The sequence below is a fragment of the Amblyomma americanum genome, chromosome 1 (genome assembly GCF_052857255.1).
Source record: "Amblyomma americanum isolate KBUSLIRL-KWMA chromosome 1, ASM5285725v1, whole genome shotgun sequence".
NCBI lineage: Eukaryota > Metazoa > Arthropoda > Arachnida > Ixodida > Ixodidae > Amblyomma > Amblyomma americanum.
In genome coordinates, this window is record NC_135497.1 from 234,451,539 (window position 1) to 234,470,359 (window position 18,821).

Below are 18,821 nucleotides of genomic sequence, written 5' to 3' on the forward strand. Positions count from 1 at the left end.
CAAGGGTCTGTCTGAAACTGCAAATATTTTGGCAATTGCCAAACTTACAGTACAACGCTTCCGATCATAAAGGTTCGTAGGGGTGGGTCTAATAAATCCTATACCTCATCAATACATCATCTGATATCGAGACACACCTCTTCAACTGTTCCCCGTTACCAATCACCATGGCGCACACCCTTTTGCGCAGCAACACCGCCCAGAAGTCTGCGTTTCTATCCCACCCGCCTCCGTCAAACTGGGATAACTGGCCCAACACGAACCCTCGATCAGCACAACTTACTCTTACCAACATGTTTTATGTGTGTTCAAATGAGAAGGGTAATTGAGGTCCCATTAGCATTTTCTTTCAATAAAATGTTTATACATGATAGGCAAATGTCTCACCACAAGGTAATTGTACTTTGTTTTGCCAGAAACACCCTAGTATTTAAAAAAAATGTATATCACGCTAGGTAGAAAACTTCGATTTTGCGATTTCGCAAAATCGCTAGTTTGGATCACTGCAGAAAGTAAAACAAACTGTTTTGAAACCTTATTATTTTTCAGTAATTGTATCCAAACTTGCCTGTTGGAAACAGAGCTAAAATATTTTTGGATTCTCTAGTCTTGCAGCAAAAAAATTGCAAAAAAATTCCTTAGAAAGTAAGGCATTCCAATGAGAGCAGTTTTTAGGAGTACGATAATGGGACAAGAAGGATTAAGAAACTGAGGCTGAATTTTTCTCACTATTAATTCATCCTTTTTACTTTCGCAGGACAAAATTTTTACTTCTAGACGAGACAGACGATTTTTAATTAGGCGTTGAAATCGTTTAGAATTCGAAAAATTGAAAAAAAGCGAACATTTAGATTAACAACAAAACAACTTCGGTTTTCTTTAAAAAAATTTTTGAAACACCTTTAGTACCTGGTAATTCTAGATAAAAAAGAAAGTATGATTTTCAATTGTTTAAGCTGCAAAATTAAAGGCTTACCACAGTCAATATTTCGCTCACTTACCATTACTGCAGATTGTGTGTTAAAAACAGAACCGTCATGAATTCGACTTCGAACTTTGCGCATGTGCTTTTGTTTTAGTTAGCACAATGGCAAAGTCTTAGAAAATATCTCGTAAACATCGTTTTGCTTGTGAGCCCACTTCTAATCACGTTCATAGTTAATATAACTCCACTATTTGTCGTAACCTCTCCAGGTCGCGCTAATGCCAGCAAAGACAAATATTCCGTCCTTCCTAACTTGGATATTTTAATGTTATTTTATTCTTAGCTACCGTGAGTAATGTTAAGTCGTTATATTTTTTTATTTATTGTCTTTTAATAAATTTCACACGACCGCCGATTGCCCATACCATTATTAAATGTGCGTTTTAACACGGGCAAGCTTTTAAATTATAAATATCAGTGCCATCATGTGAAAAGAATATTTTAACTGGGCGATTAATTTAGGCTGTGGCACAAGATGGAGCAGGTTCAATTACTCCATGAACTTTCTTTACACAGGACACTGGCAGCGCGCATTAGCCCAATAACGCTCTCGTCTCTTGCGTATGCACGGTTTTAGGGTTATGACGGTCCGACATGCCAAAGTCAGTTGACAAAAAGTATCCGGCACTGAATCATTTCAATTTCAATGTGTTGGACGAAGCGCGAACTTCTCCAAATAAAAAAAATTTCTGGCGGTTTAGCATTGTTAGGCCCGAAATATTTTGCAAAAGCATTTTTTTGCAGGTGAACACCACCGCCCCGTACATGAAACCGCGACTGTGGTGTCCACTGACCCATGTAGCCAGTTATGCGCTTTTCCTTTTCATGATATCAGCAGAGTCTACAACGTTGTCGACGCCAACGCCGATGAACCATTTCAAGGCCGGTGGCTTATTGCTCCAGTAACGCGTTTTTGACCAAATGTTGTCTACGCAAACGCAAGCTGCGCACCTCTCTCTGTCACCACCGTCACGTAGCTGAAAGCACGATTGAGGTATGCACTGACCCAGGGAGCCAGTTACTAGCGTTTCCTTTCCTTTCGTGACTTTTGCGCACAGATGGAAATTCATCAACACGACTATGTGCAATGCGCAGCGCGAGAGTTCGGCAGTTTAACACGAAGCGTGCTCGGCTGCCGCGATATCATAATGTTCTCGTGCAGTGGCCAGCGAAGCTGCTCTGTTCGCGCCGCCGCGGATTCGAACCCCAGTCGAGGCAGTATTTATTTTATTTCTGCAGAAATCTGAGAGGCTTCATACAGACATCGCCTTATTGAGGATTGCCATAGTGAAGTAGTGCTTTCGCACCAATAGCTTTTTCATGGACATGACTTCGTTCATAGCAAATAAATAGGAACCGTTCATGTCGCTATCGGCCGCAAGGAGTGGCCCCAAACAAGACCACAAATTAGTGCGGAACTGATTCCACTCCGAAACAGTGGAGTAGGCCACCCAAGGACTACCTAAATTAAATTCGACATCTTTATATTCGATACATGTGGTTGTCGTGCACTTTCTCAGGTCTCTTCTATCCTGTCCTAAAAGTCAGTAAGCTGACTATGCCGAAGGTCCTGAATGCTAATACCATTCAGTTTTGCTCTGAAAGCGCTTACGAAGCCATTGGCTTTTTCTAGGCTTTTATTTTCAGTAGAGATCAAGGTGTGTAGCGTTTGTTAACTATCCCAACATTGCCATTGCACGCACTTTTGCTGTGCCCTGTAGCCGGAAAAATGAGCTTTGTTTTATGATATTCCTTGTGTGTGAGTTCATGAAACTAATTATTGCCCTTACAGTAACTGGCAGCCCTCTCAATGGCAAACGTTGTCATAGCATATAGATAGACTCGCTGTGCAGATGCATATGGCGCCTTGGTTTCGAAAGAGCCAGCCATGCATGTGCCGGCTCGTCAGACATTTCGCCGGAAATAATAGTGAACCTCTGCACCCAATGTTTTGACGTGGAAACGCATGTGAAAAACTGTAACTATCTTTTTTTTTTTGCCAATGGTACGCTTTGACTGCGTTTGGAAGCCCAACTGTATAGTACTCGACAAATCGAAAACGAAAAACGATACATTTTATTGTTGGAATAGATTTTGCGCACTTGTGGGGAGTAATTCGGTGCCTTCCTTAAAAATTATTTGATTAGCAATAATGAAGCCTCAGTTATTTAACCATCTAATTCGACTCCTAATTTTCGTTTCGGTTTTCATGCTCACTACGAAGTTCAAAAATTTTTTGTGGTGAAAGTTGGCTCATTTTGGCAAAGTTGTCCTTACCGAAAGACCACGCGGCAATAGCTGGCCGACATATGCACTGAATCTTCTTGCTTCTCTGATAAAGGGGCTTTCCTTCCTCATTTTGGAGTACCAGAAGCAAAGTCACAACCATACTGTTTCGCGAACCTTTATGTTTAATAAAAGCAACTACCGTTGATCTTAAGGCTATGAAGGTTTGAGGTAAGCGTTTTATAAATCTGATTCTAAGCCAAATTGCCATGAAATACTTTTAAAAAAGGAAAAAATCCTGAATCTCATTAGCCAAACATATAGGAACCACGTGAAAAAGAAAACGTATTCTTGTTCTGACTTACTAAAAAACGTTCAAAAACATGCTTCCAATGTATTTTCTGAGCCTCTGCCATTGAGCTAACTAAAACGCCACCACATGCGCTCAGTCAGAAGTTGAATTCATGACAGCTGTTCTTTTTAACGTAAAATATCCAGTATGGCGGCTGGAAGAAATGTGATCATTGCTAGGCCTATAACCTTATAGTTTAAAAGAAACAATGCAACAAATTTTCTTGGTATATAATTAATTACCAGGTACTGAAAGTGTTAAGGAAAATTTTAAAGAAGCTCGGACACGTTTGTTTTTCTTATCTCGCCGTCACAGTTCGCCTGTTCTCGAATTTTTTTTCGAACATACTTCTGTTAGGCGAGTTGGATGTGGAATAAGAAAGAGAGTTTATTTGCAATAAGGGAGGAATTACTCCTTAATTACAGTACACGCAGTAATGTTGCCAGTAGCAGACAGGACTGCATTCCCTGCTTTTTTCTTGGGGAAGAAAATATTTTACGCGTAGATATGTTGTGGTGTGGAAATGGTAGCTGATAAAAAATTCCAGGTTTAACATTTTCATAAGTAGCCGCATTCTCATACAGAACAGAACAGAACAGAACAGAACCCCGCAATGTTTGTCATTCAGACATTTCATGGCAACCGGCAGGTAAGCATGATGAAATCTCTGAGCCTCGAATTAATTTGGAACTGAAACATACTGTTAAATGAAGCGCGTTTTTCCAGTTTTTTTTACGCATCCATCGACTCGCAGTTTCAGTGTTGATTAGAATAGTTGTTCAATACCTCATTCACGAGCCCGCTAGACTATGTCTGGTTTTTTTCCCGTTTTCTATTCCTCGGGGAAAAAAAAAACCCGCAAAAGCAGTTTTTTTTCCAAATCCTCCGGGTGTATTTTTTTTTTGTTTGAGCTCTTCCATAATTACTTAAGATGCAAAAAAAAGGCATTGTTCAGAGGCTACTTAATACAGCGTTGTCTGTGCAAGGCATAGATATAGATGAAGGCACTACAGGCGAAAACAGAAACCAAAATTCCGTACCCAATACAGGCCTTCCTTTTCTTTCGCCTTGACACCGAAGGTAGCGGGACCAGGCGGACCAATCGTGGGGACTAAGCGGCGGTTGCCATAATGGCTGGCTCTCAGAGTGCATCACCGAGCTTAGCGGGAAAATAAAGAAAAGGACATTCATGCGCAGTTCTACATCGCGCTCTGTTCGTACTTAGTTGCATCTACCTAGTGCAGAAGTGTTCTTTCTTCTTCAACGCCGCGGACAGCACAGAGGCAGCGCTGGCGCCTCAGTCCTTATCGGGCGCTAACAGTCGGGCCGTCGCCAAGTGCAGATCGAAAAGAACACTGGCGCAGCAATCCAGATTGGTGGCTCGGCGGCGCGAAGACATCACGCTGCTGTCGTCGCAACAGGCCGCGTAATTTGAAACGTAAACAAGCCGAGGCAATTCACTCGACTTCATAGATTCAGTGGAGTTTGTCGGGAATTATGTATGTTCAGGAAATTACCCAGCAGCGGCCCCGGGTAGCTGACGAGGGAGCTATTCTGATAAACTTCTAATAACAGCCAGTACCGTGATGCTGTCGTGCCTTCATATTATGCTGTTTGGAACATGTCATGATGCACGCTAATGGCTCGAAACGCAATTCACGCTTAATTATAATAATCGAAAAAAACATGTGAAAAAATGGGGAGGGCGGACGGGGTTTGGCGGTGTACTTTTATATTAATGATTCGAAGAAAACCGCTTGCAGGTATATAAAATATTCAAAGTGGAAGGTAAGCAAATCAACGCTGTGGGAGGCGGAAAATGAATTTCTCGTTGAGTAAGTCAAAGAGGCTGTCATTAAATGTTAAAGGGGTACTGCGACGCTAATCAAGCATACGGGTTTTATTGTTCGTGCACATAATATGGGAGTCTGCGATGCCTGAACGGCTGACGAAACTGCTTAAATGATATAGTATTCAATATTTTAATATTCTCTAGAAATTCTCGTTGCTATTCCAGGGCGTCGGAACGCAGCGGTCATTTTCGGCAGCGGAAATGAGGTGAGGGGCAGCCAGATTAGGCTCTGCCTTTCTGATTGGTTGGGTGTCCAGGCTGAACTTACTTCCTTTATATTATATTCGGAAAACGGATTCAATATGTCTCTGAGTGCTGTAAGCTTTTCGCATAAGAAAAAAAAACTGAAAAGTAGTGAAAGCGAACGAAAACTAATACGATTAACGCTAGGGGACCTTTTTCAACTAACTTAAAATAAAAAGTCGTTCAACACACCGTTTTCGAAAATATGAAGAGAAAATCCAGACAAAAGGCGAAATGAGGGGGGGGGGGGGGGGGCGGGGTCTGCGGTAGCTTTCCAAAACAACCAACGCCAAAGGAATTACAAAGAAACATCGAGGAGTTTTATTCGTTGAGTTAGTGGCTCCAGTCCTGTCTGCGGGGTATACGCGGAGCTATGATGTCGAAAAAATGTCAGAATGCGTGGTTATGGGATGCGCTGCCAAGGCAACAATTGCATGTTAGCTTCCGCTGCGCGTGTGCAAGACGCGGTTCTGATTGGTATCGCCCAGTCTCGTCACTGGCCGAGTGAAATGAGATTTTTTCCGATTTTCTCATTTTTATTTTTTTAAAGTAGGAAAACTTCTGTTTACAGGCTCAGATTATAGTAATGCTTTAATCACTGTTCTCTGGAGCGATCCCTTGAACCAGAGTAATCGGCAGTGAAAAAAACGTAGCGATGTCCCCTGAACAAAGAACAGGTGAAGTGCTCTGTTTTTAGGTACATCTTTTGATAAATTTTGTGTTACGTTCGAGGTAAAAGCGAAAAGCAGCGCTCACCGATGGAAACTTCACAGTCACCTTTCTGAAGATGTCGAGTACCGCACTCCATCGAGAAAACTACGGCAGTGTAGCTGCCTCCCTTCTACCACCCACGTCTGGAGCATCATCGGTTACATTTGCAATGCTATATGCAACACACTCATTCGCACAAAATCCATGATATGGATGACAATGAATACAACAAGGAAGAAGAGGCAAAAGCTAAGTGCAGGGAGAGTCTGACATTACTCGTCCCGCAGCTCCTGGACATATACCGAACAGATCCGGCTGCATATTAGTGCGGTGATTAAGATCCACGAAGGCCAATGCGGCTGCCTTACTCAGTCGGCCAAAGATGAAAGGGCCACGTCGCATCTCCTCGGATCAGCACTGGAGGCGCAAGCGCGACAGGCGCAATGGAAACGAAATACAATCGAGCAGAGACCGGCAACGGAGGTGACCGCGTGGAACCTCGATAAATTCCGACTACTCCAAAGAGGATGACGTTGACATGAAGTGAAGGGTCTGAAAGAATCCAGTCTCGTCGGGATGGTACATGACGAAAGCAGATGACGCCAACCAAAAGAAAAGAGATGGAAACACGTTTCTCTGTCACAGCCATTAGACCACTCACTGGCTAATGCATCCCAGGCTGGCAGCGCCGAAAGCAATGTTGGCGCTCCGCGTATGATGTTGCGCGCCGCCCACAATTCGCCCAAAGGCGTCCCGCTAGGGGAGTTCACGGAACGGAAAGGTGGGATGCCGAAGCTCTGATGCTCGGTCTAACGAAGGACTTCGCCTGAAACGCGACCACAGAGAAGTGGACGGATACAACGGGATAAGAACACAGCCGTTATCTGCGATGTCTGTTCTCTCTGACGTCTCTCAAGCGCAACCTTTTGATAATCGTGAATCAATAAGCGCCGCAAAACCGCTTTATCTTGGATACTAGGCTACCCTCTAGACTTGCTCCTCAGGTGCGCCTTTAAGGTTCCTTTAAACAACATCGTGTGAGCCTCCTAACATGTCATCCCGTAACCTCATATCCCGTTCCCCACGGTTGAATGTAGCCAAGGGCGGTGGTTGTTTTCCCAATGAGGGCCAGTTATGAAGCCGTGGAAGAAGTTAAAAAGTGAGGAAGCTTCAATGGGCACAATTGCTGTTGGGCACTGGAGCTCCATAGCGCATGATTTCAGTCCCATTACAGGGCGACTAAACTCAAAGGTTTAATGGCACTAAGGGTGACTAGAATTTTCCTACACAATGCCATGTGATTTTTTCTCTATCTCACAAGAGCAAAATGGGCTGCCCGATGAAGTACTACGTGTTTCGCTGTTCATAATAGTCCTGCTTTTTAGAGACTGCTCGAAGTAATTCGACCCTGTTCCTCGCAATCATCCTCCTCAATAATTTTCATAACGAGGGTTATTTCAAACACAGGTGATCAAGAATCTCTGCTGAATGTGTTGCGCCAGAAAGAAGCAACTTTAATTAGCGAAGAAAGTTGGGCGAGCTGGTATAGATTGATGGTAGATAACAGCGCGGTGAAACAGGGACTGAAGAGAAGGGAACGTTGCTTCTTTCAGGCGCAACACATCCAGCAGGGACTCTGACCCCTGCGTTTAAAATAGGTCTCGGGATTCAAATTTATTGAGAAGGATGAACACGGATTGAAGGAAACTTGGAGAAAGAACACGGACTGAAGGGAAGAAACGAGGCGGAACAAGCGCTGTTCCGTGTTCCACTGCGCTGCTGTCTACCATGAAAGAAGCGCACGAATGTGCTTTCTTTTTGCAATCTACGGGCAGCGTGGTTCGCGCTCTCTAAGCGACCTTAACTGTGGCTTGCTCTGTTGTGCACAGAATAAAGGGCCATTTCAAAGCCTTACGCCCTATGTTCTATCTAAAAGAATTCACAGATGATCATACATTGCGATGGGACAAATAAGCGACACCTAGAGTTTTAGCTTCTCGGCGTCGCTGTAGCACCAGGAGGATCTTGTTCCTCGCGTTGCCTCTGGCGCCCAAACCGTTGCTTTTGCTAGAGAGAACTAGAAGATAGAGTGTGCCAAACGAAAGCCAAAAAGTGAGGCAAAAGAAGGGAAATTTTCGCTAGGATCGCTGAGAACGTTATCCTTCCCTAGGTGCCTTTTTAGAGGTGGCAGAAATTGCTTTTTTTGCCTCAATGTTGATACACAGGTGGCATAGGCGTTTTACACACTCTGTCTTCTAGTTCACTCTACTTTTGCGGTCGCCGGGCACGACAATCTGCTGCGGCGTCTTCGCCATTGCCAGAGAAGGTAGAAGGAATGGGAGGGGACAATACGCACGTCCAAACGCTTTGAAAGCAGGAGCAAAACTGAGCTGAAGCACGTGTCACGTGCTCTTCTCGCGCCAGCGAGTGCTTTGTGCGGTGACGTCGCGGCGCGTGTCAGTCGGAGCTTAAACGTTGTGAGTGCCGCATTTGCCGCAAGGGGCGCTGGGAAAGTTAAATCACAATAGTTAAGGCACACAACGATAGCAATTGAGGTACACAAGTAGTTAAGCCAGGATTGCTCGTTATCACCGTTGCTGTTCATGATTCTTGTGAATAATATGAGAAAGAAGCCTAGGTTATAACCTCGCGTAGAAAATAGCCGGAGAGGTAGCGGAAACGTGTCTCCCGGCTTTAATGCTGTATTATTAGTTGACAGCCAGAGAGGTTTGCACACTCTTGTTAATATTTGTAGAGACTAAAGGGACGCTCTAGGCTTTACTTTTAGCGCAAGTAAATCAGGCTCGATTGTAGCCGAAGATACCACTGATCGGGTGTTTACTATACAAGTCCATCAGGTACCCAGAGTGAGAGAATAAAAATATATCGAGGTGTGGGTGAAAGTAGGAGAGACGTACATAGAAAATAAGTACGAAAATATTACTAGGGTAAAAGGGCGAAGAGATGCCGCGATAATAGAGCATAGAACATTATGGAGCATAGAAAATAGAGCAGAGCATAAGTATTTTGAAAGGACTAAAATTGAAAATGCACTTTTGCGGCTAAGAGTATGAATTCAGTTTTTGCTAGAAATAAATCAGAGAGCTGCTGCCATGTTAGCACTAATTGCCCACGGCAAAACCACAAATGAGGCAGTACAGAGGGACACGGGCTGGGCATTGTTTGAGAAGCGTGAAGCTCTGAGTAATATATTCTGTCAAGAACCCCTGAGGAATTCGTACAAGAAAAATGAACATTTAAAGTATTTAAGTATTTATACAGAAAGAGGATTGATTCAAAGGGGCGGAAAAGGATTACAAAACCTACCGGTAACTATGCAGGAGACCAGAACGGGAAAATGAATAGCTTTAAACGCCGAGTAAAGATAGCCGAGAGTAAGGGGGGAATTAATTCGATGAAAAAACAACAACTTTGAACCAGTAGAGGAACCGGAAAAGGCAAATCAAGAAGAAATTCTTCTATTCAAGAGGAAATGCCCTGTTGTTCGAAGCGAGATAAGGGGCATGTGTTGGAATGCAAAGCTATAAAAATAACTTTAACAAAGATATTGACATGTGTGGTAAGTGTGCTAAATCTATAGAAACAATTGTACATACTTCATATTTTACTGGAATGCCGCAGCATTCATTCAGATGTCGACGCAGGCAGTCACTACCCCCAAGGCTCTAGGGTTTAGAGATAACAAAGGTAACGTGAATGAACCTGCGATAGGCTCTAGTAAAACACGACTGCAAGATTGGTGGCTTAAAAGCAGGGCCGTGACGTAAACACACACGTTCAGGATTCAAAATTGGGTTAGCGTACAAAAGTCAAGACACATTGTTTTCCTTTTAGAAGGAGGAATTAGAAGAATATACTTGAAAGTTTGACAGAATGATCAGGTAAGCATAGAGATGAAAAAACACACGAGCATAATTGTAGCCACCATAATTGAATTTCAAAGCGGGCGCTTCTAACATCCATTCATTCGCAGCCAACAGATCGCGGCGACTTAGGCGAAAAGGGTCCACAATGCTGTCCCTTTAAAACAATGGCCATGTTTATCGTACATTCTAAAAATGGCTGTGTATCGAGACTAACGCGCGTAGTACTGTCGCAAGCCATTTGTCTACACTTCCGATGGCGCTATTTTGTCACCTATGTTGCTTGCGGCCATAAAGACCTCGTATTATCATTACCATAGTCCCCACCTATATCCATAATAATATTCATCTGCTCTACAGAGAAATAAAAACAAAAACACTAAAGGGTTCTTGGTGAAAACTGTTCTCCTTGAAAAGAAAGAAATGCTGTACATTTATTCACGACAGCGAAGTCTACCTTGCAAATGTTGGCTTTGTGAAAGCTGCAAAAGGGCGAAACTGTTATGGTATCCTCTAAATTCACCAATCTAGCTTACTGAAAAGACCGTGTAGGACAGGATGTGTTTGAGGCACTGGTCATTCATTTTCAGAAATTATTCTGCTTTTTCGAGCAGACAAATGATAACGAATGCAAAAAAATGCTGGAATAAATTATTGCACCCAGCTCCTCACATCTTTGATTGGCAACTTAGGCTGAGTAGTTCTTCAGCAAATGGGCTCAACTGCCGCAGCAAAAGAGTGTTTTCGTGAAGATCGCGTGCGCGAAGTAATTAATGGTATGCGTCGATAGTTCGGTCGTACATTTTCGCACGGTATTTCTTCCTCGCACTTCAAAGCGACGTATCCTGCCACGCATCAGTAAAGGTACGTCCGCTTGCTAGTTACTGTTTATTTCCAAGCAATATCCTCAATACCAATAAAGTCAGTAAGCTCATAATCGAGTTAACTGATGAGACAATGAAATGGAGTTTAAATTCCAGGCTCGGGAGGATCAATCCTTGTGAAGGATCTATCATCTTTTGTGCAAGTGATGCTCGCCGAAATTCTGTACACAGGTTCGCAAAGATTTTCACAAGTCTAGGTACGTGAAACTGATTTTGACTGGCGTACGCCTTAGCCAGTAATCATGCACCGAGTACGGTAGCCATGCGTGCAACTACTGACTCTTGTTAGCAGGAATGGTTTACAAGCGTGACTTCAGCTGAGCGTGCACAGGACTGCCTAAGCCGCCGTTACTGTGGCTGTTCACACAGTGTTGATGAAGCTCGTCAAGATTGGCGCATGATGGCCTTAGCTGCTTATGTGCCATAAAAACCAACACAACAACAACAAGCTCCTCAAGAGGAGAACCTTGTCACCAAATGTTCCGCTTTGTTATGGACATGTCTAGGGATCTGTGTTCTATTAAGTCGTTAACTTGTGTGCAAATAAAATTCGACATGATTTGTTAACTTTTTATATTGATCGTCATTGGTGTCAGTGCGGGTTAGGGAATAGGTGCTATTTCTGGTACGTGCGGCGAAAACAGTACGCGCCGTGTGCGCTGAATGCAGGGCAGCGATTGCAGAAATTCTTCCTGGCGCTCGCAACAGTAAAGAAATAAGAGGGAAGAAGGAGTGAGCGAGGCGACAACAACAAAGACAACAGCTTAGAGGGAAAGGTATACGCACTCTGTCTGGTGACAAAATTCGCGCGAGTCTGCATTTACGGGCAAACTGCAGCGCACTTGGCGAACTTTCACACAAATAGAATCGCTGTTTGAGAGGCGCTGCACGAACTATTTGCACCAGCTAGCTTATTTCTCCCGGACCGAAAAAGCGATGGGAATCCAACACTGCACATGCGTCTGCACCCTTTGACACTGGCCACGGGGCGGCCAAGCAGCGGATGCGCCGCGCCGGAGAGGCACTCACGTTTCGGGTATTCAGCCCTGCGCCGGTGTCCACAACGAAGCACGTTCGCCAGGCCCTGGCGGAAGGTGGGTGTCATGCCGCCATAGATGATGGGATTCAGTGCGCTGTTGGCGTACGCCAGGTACGTGCACCAGAACGACGCTGGCGAGAACCACGAAGGCAGCTGCGCCACGAGTAAGTGGGAGAGGAAAATGAAAAATGCTGCCCCACAGTTACGCATATGGGCGCACACTGAAAAACTAATACTTACGAGGCGCTCGCTTTAGTGACTGCACTCTTCCGTTTTTTGACATGAATGGCTTGTTTTTCGACGAGACCTTGTAGTGCCGTAGTAGAACGTTCTTACGGACTAGTTGATGCATTCCAGATAAAAAGTAGGACTGCGCGAATGGGACAAGACAGGTGAAAGGGGAACGCCTGTGTTTGTCGTTTTCGTTCCTTTTTCGCCTGTCCTGTGCCATTGGCGCAGTCCGAGCTTTTTCTTTTGTAGCGCCTCTTGCTGTGCGGAGGTAATGCTAGCTAGATTCACATTGCTTTCATCGCCTTCTTCCTTGGAGGCGCAGAACATGATAAGCTGAAACATTAATGGATAAAACTAATTTGCTAATTCCATGCATTACTCAATCTACGACTTATTAGACCGTGTGCAGTGCCCATCGTGCAATGAAACCGAGACGCCGTGTCAGACGCTTTGCAGCATTCTGAGACGCGATGCCTGCCAGCCTTGGTCAGTAGTTCTCAACGTCATTGATTATGCTTTTTTTAAAGCTCTTTCGTTTCAAGAACATATCTTCTACAATATGCTTATACGTGCTCTTTTACTAAAGTGATTTTTGCACAACTTCTTCAGGCCAGCTCTGATCAATAGTGGCTGCATACTATAGGACCATGGTCAAATAATAAGTGAGAAAGTAGATACCGCTGCTCTCGACAAGCAAGCAATATGTGGCCTCGTGTTCACAGTCACGAATGGCCGGCAAACAACTGATTCGACGTAGCGACAATACAATCTGAGCTAGCGAGCGACTGCTGTCGACCGACCTCCCCTGCTTTAAAGTAATGAGAATGGCCTGGTAATCTCTTTGGCTGTTTGCTTGCGCATTAAGAGCTCCTCGTGTCACTCTTTCCCCAGGAACCTGGCATGTGGTGATCGCTTTTCGTGTGCACTACACCACTGTTCATGGAAGCGTGTCTTGAACTGGCCCACAGCGTTGTTCTATGCTTATGGTTTTATCATTTCAGAGATACTGAAACCTGATGGCCGCACGTAGCAGAAAACAACGATTCTGATTTTACCCTACAAATCGGAAGTACGAGTGTTGGATGAAAAGTTGACAGCTGCATTTATCGAATTCGGAACACAATGATAGCTACAAGCTTCTTCATTTTTCTATGCATACCTAGAACTTTGCTTATTTTAATGCACAGCTTATTTTGCGAGAACCTCACAGCCTATATTTTTGTATAATGATACTCGGTGTTTAAACGTCTGTGGCAATCTTGCATTTCGGTGTATGAGGAAAATATTTGCTCAGCATGGAAGACAACAGCTTTTAATAAAGAATAATTTATTTGTAAGGTGCTCGCACTTGAACATTCGCAATATTTGTTCCCAAATATCTAGGCTTGCGGCAATGAGTGCGTTTCCACTGATTGCGGTAAAAATGTACCAATAAGATTGGTACTGACGCTTGTTGAGCGAGTTCGTTGTTCTACCGCTAAACAGCGCGAGACCAGGACGAGACAAGAAACTGGAAAGTCTCTTTGAAGTCCCGTCCTGGTCTCGCGCTGCTTAGCAGTTATGAATATCGGTATAAAGTGCGTAAGCTATGGTTTCACGTAAGCATAGAACAAGAGAGGGCCTAGAATACTCTCATGAAGCACGGTATACTTTGTGTGTGTAGCGAGGATATTTAATACTCATTCCGCAATCGCTAATGTCCATTAGGTAAATGGCTTGATGTTTAAGGGTAGCACTTCGAACACAATCACAAGATGTTTCGATTAAAATTTCGCCTTTAATTCAGTCGAAAATCTTAGGAAAATGATGAAATACGCCTAGTGGCATTTTGTTTCGCGCTGTTTAGGATTAGTCCTCTTTGATGCGTACAGATGCCTCTGTAAATGGACCTGCCTGAAACTCACATTGCGATGTCGTCATAAGAAATTTGACGCAAAAATTGTGCAAGCCTTTAGAATTTCGCTTATATTGTATTGAGAATGTTGTCATTTGCCTGTATTTTTAAGTTATTTGTATTACTGCGTTTGTATCGCGCTGGCGTTTAACATTTTGTAATCGCTGAACAAGCATGCAAGGACACAGGGAAGGCTGTAAATACGAGCTAAGTTCTTCATTCATTTCGTAACCTATTTTGACCCCGAGAATTGCTGTGGGCTTAGTAAGGATAGCGTACAATTAAATTTCTTTCACGCGTGCTTAGCACCAATAATTCCATCAAAGAGGCATAATAATTGCGCTTTGCATATTGCAGACAAACAACACTTATTTAATTTTTTATGTACTTTCTAAGGGCCTTCAGTACATTAGCGTTACGACTTCGCAGAAAATTTTGATACAGCTTCCTATTTATGTGATTCATCTTGGATATCTTCGGTGCCATACACAGCTCACCAGCATATTATTTTTTTTCGTTGCTTCGTATGGGACGTGCCTTCTATTATAAAAAACAAAACAAAACCGTTCAATAAAATAATCAAATGCTATACAAGGCGAAGAACAAGATAACCGGTTATTTTACCCCGTAGCCGCTGTTTGTCTTCATAAGTGCGTGCCGGTTGTGTTACGCCCCGAATTTAAAGACTGCAACAGAAACCCCATTATCGGTCTCTGTTGCTCTTCATTAATTCTGGAAACCTCTACCATATATGCATAATATACATCTTTTATACTCTGAGGCAATAATAATCGCATCGGAGAGAACTACATGGAGTGAGTTTCCTTACAGGTTTAACGGTCGGATCGACAAGGTGATTAGTTGCCCATAACGCACTTATTCACAGACTGAGGCTAAACAGCGATCAATCTAATTGTCCCTGGAACTAGTTCATTGCCCGTACAGAGGACGCTCCTGCAGCTCCAAACGCACGTGTCACTAAGACTTACCGGCTGGCTATGAACTCCATTGTCTCTGAACTGAGAAAACAGGACGATGACTTGGAATGGCATCCAGCAGAGGACAAACACAACAAGCACCACGCAAACGAGCTTCACAACCTGCAACAAACCGACAATAAAAAAAACACTGTGGTTAGAACAACACGTATAGCACTGTAAGAATGCCTGACACGAAGAAAAAATTACATCAGGAAACAAAGTGAAATACACCACTGTCTCAAACAAGTGTTCAACAGAGGAAGAGCATGACTGAGAATAGTTTTTTTTTTTCGTTACTAATTGTGTACGTGTCAGTTTTAGCAACTGCGCTTCTTCTTGCATCGGAGAATAAGCTGAGCGCCGGACGAGAACATGAGAGGTGCATCAACGCGTAAACTATGGCGCGAGGCCGACATGCCGTGAAATATTGCACTGCGCAAGTTTTGTGCCGTGTACGTTGGCGTGGCTAGCAGCGCATGTCCCGCAGCGGAGCTGAAAAGCGTTTTATTGGTTTATGAAGCTTACTGCTTCGGAAAAAAAAAGAAAGAAGAAACGACGTTTCTTCAGATCATGGAGTTAAATAAAAGATTGATAGAAACAGCAACGCGAAGTGAAGTTGATGCGCTACGACGTAGAAAAAAAATATCTACTCATATCCACGCTACGCCGGGCTGGACTACTGCAGGAATGTATTAAATGCTCCAATATGGTGACTATGACGGCAATCTACCCTTTTTTCCTCACGGAAGCTTCCATAGAAGCGCATGTATGCTGTAGAGGTTATCTTTTTCTCCTTCTTCTAGCACATCTTCTTCCTTAACACTCTCGAGACTGCCCTTGTGGGCCTCTACAAGGCAGCTCTCAACCTCCCTATCACTACCTCTACCACTAAGCTCTTTGCCACAGGCCTCTTCCATCCTCTTCGTTCTCTTCTCAGTCTCCATCGTGACTTGCAACTTGCCCGGCTTTCCCTTACCCGTCAGGGTCAGTGGTTATTGACTCAAGCGGGTATCTCGCCCATTCCAATCTCCCCGTTTACCTCTCCTATTCCCACCCCCGCTCCCAATCTTCGTATCCTTCCCCTCCCGACCAACATGTCCCCCGTCCTGCACGCCGGACGTCGTCATGCGGCCGCACAGCACCATTCTCCTCTCTTTGATACCCAGGGTGTAGCTTACACGGATGCCTCCTTCGTGGCTCCTCGAGGTTCCTGCGGCTACGCCCTGTACCATCCACACCTCCCTGCTCCTGAAACCCACACCAGCGGGCCGTATCTACACCCTCCAGACGCATTGTCCCTCGAGGTCCTCGCCATTGCGCATGCCCTCCAGTCATTTGCCCTCCTTCCCTCTCTCCAAGAGTACACAGTCTATTCAGACTCACAAGCCGCTATACACCACATACAGAAACGCACCCTGACTCCTTCTCTCCAACAGGAGGTCGAACGAGCGGTCTCCGCACTGCAGCCTTCCATCGTTTTCCTCCGCTGGGTCCCTGGGCATTCAGGGATTGACGGCAATGAGCTGGCTCATCAGCTCGCCCGCGACACACTTTTCCGGGCACCGTTGATCCCCTGGCCCAAGCCCTCGGAGAACGGTGGGAGGCTCACCCTTCGCCGCACCATAAAAGAGGTCTACCTTGAGCTCCGCCTCGACAAACGCCTTTACCCTCCTCCTCATCCATCACTCACGGTGCTGGAGTCTCGCCTTCTTCGGCACATTCAGATGAATGCACTTATCACCCCGTCCCGCCTCTTCCTCTATCGCTATCGATCGGACCCTTCCTGTCCCAACTGCCCCTGCATCTATGCGGACCTGGCCCATTGCCTCTTCTATTGCCCGGCTGCTCAGCAGTCGGGTTCCTTCCCCCCACCCTTTCTATCCATCACCACCTGGCTCGACTGGCTTGGCGCTGAAGGGGAAGAAGAACAGCGGCTTCTGGTCGCCCAGGCGGTCGACATGCTCGGCCTATAAATTATGGTCGAATAAAAGTCTTTACTACTACTACTACTACTACTACTACTTCCTTTCCTTTGTATTAATCTTTTTCCAAGCCACCTAGATAACACTGCTTTCTATCTTCCTTTCATTGTAGTGTGCTTAAATAGAAAACTGCGGACTCAACGGATTACCACCCCTTTCCTCTGTCCTTCTTATTACGTGAGCTATCAAAGCCGCTATTTAAACTTTTCGAGGCTGTTCCAGCTTCTTCGTCTACCATTTCTTCCTTCTTACGTATGAAGTATACGTTATGTGTGCGCTGTGCACTAATAATAACATGGGCGGTCTTAATTGTCAACCAGGTGAGCTTGGATGGACGGACAGACGGACGCCAACGTGCGTACATGAGCAAATGAAAACGTAGCATTTCGGTATTCTTTTTATTGCATTGCTGCATTAAATAGCTACAAAAGAATATAGAGTTAGCTTATAAACCCTGACGTAATCCCATTTATGTGTAGTACCAGCAAACTCATTTGCTCTGCACTGTGAAAGTTTTTTTTTCCCCGCGTGCTCCGAATCAACGCAGTGGCGTGTTTACGGTGATTTAGTCTACGGCGGCGCCGGGCATTTGCGGCTGCGGCGCTAAATGCTCGAACGCGCTCATGCATGTGGCGCCACTGGCCTTTCGCTTGGCCCTGGAGTGGAGCAGCGCGTTGTTGGCGTTGGCCTCCCCCGGATGCCTGTCCCTCCAGAGCGCGTGCAGGATGAGCGCGTAGGCCGAGCTCATCACCAGCACCGGAACGAAGAACAGGGCCACCGTGACCGCCGTGTAGTAGAGCTGCTTGAAGGGCGAGCGGGCCACGCACGCCGCCTCCGTCGGGTCCCACTCGATGCGCTGCGGCCAGCTCTCGCCGCAGTACGTCAGCTCCACGTCGCTCCACTGTTGGGGTCGCCAGGAAACAAACGCCAAGCTTACGGTGAGAAGCGTTGCCTACAGAGAACGGCAGAACCCGAAGTGCTAACGCCGCCTCGATTGTTTTGAAGCTAGACTTTAATCGCTGTTAACCTCTCTCTGTCGATGTCCTCCACCACTTTACCTGTAGAGATTTTTATTTATTTATTTACTTATTTATTGATTTACCCACAGAGCCAAAGTGACATTACAGTGTGTGTGTGTGGGGGGGGGGGGGGAGGGGGTAAGTTGTACAACGCAAAGAAGAATTATTACAAGGGCAGTCACAAGGACAATGTAAACACTTCATTGTCAGTAATATCATGGCTCAGTTGCTGTAGCTTCCGGCTGCTGAGGCCGACTTCGCGGGTTAGACTTCCTTCACGGCAGTTGCGCATCGACGGGGGCGAAATGCGGAAGCACCTGTCTACCTGTATAGCGTGATTTCCGTGATCAAAATTAATCCGGAGCTCTCGATTCTTGCGAACATCATAGCCCAACCGGTGGGTTTGGCACGTAAAAAACTTCGGATACTATTCTGCCATCACAATGCTGGTCATATATTTCTCCTATACATTGGGAAAAACTGTGCAGATTACAGGGGTTATAACGATCGCGAGGGTCGCTGCAGTGTATAAAAGTGGC

The 18,821-nt window shown here is 45.0% G+C and overlaps 1 protein-coding gene across 1 annotated transcript in view; it reads right to left on the reverse strand.

Annotated features, from left to right (window-relative positions):
• Positions 1-18,821, reverse strand: part of LOC144095708 (QRFP-like peptide receptor) — a 207,890-nt gene that overhangs the window by 4,857 nt on the left and 184,212 nt on the right. The window contains exons 4-6 of the mRNA XM_077629357.1: positions 17,907-18,164; positions 15,291-15,401; positions 12,167-12,329 (exon numbers count right to left, since the gene is read on the reverse strand). Coding sequence (XP_077485483.1) covers positions 12,167-12,329; positions 15,291-15,401; positions 17,907-18,164 — 532 coding nt within the window. The remainder of the gene's footprint in view (positions 1-12,166; positions 12,330-15,290; positions 15,402-17,906; positions 18,165-18,821) is intronic.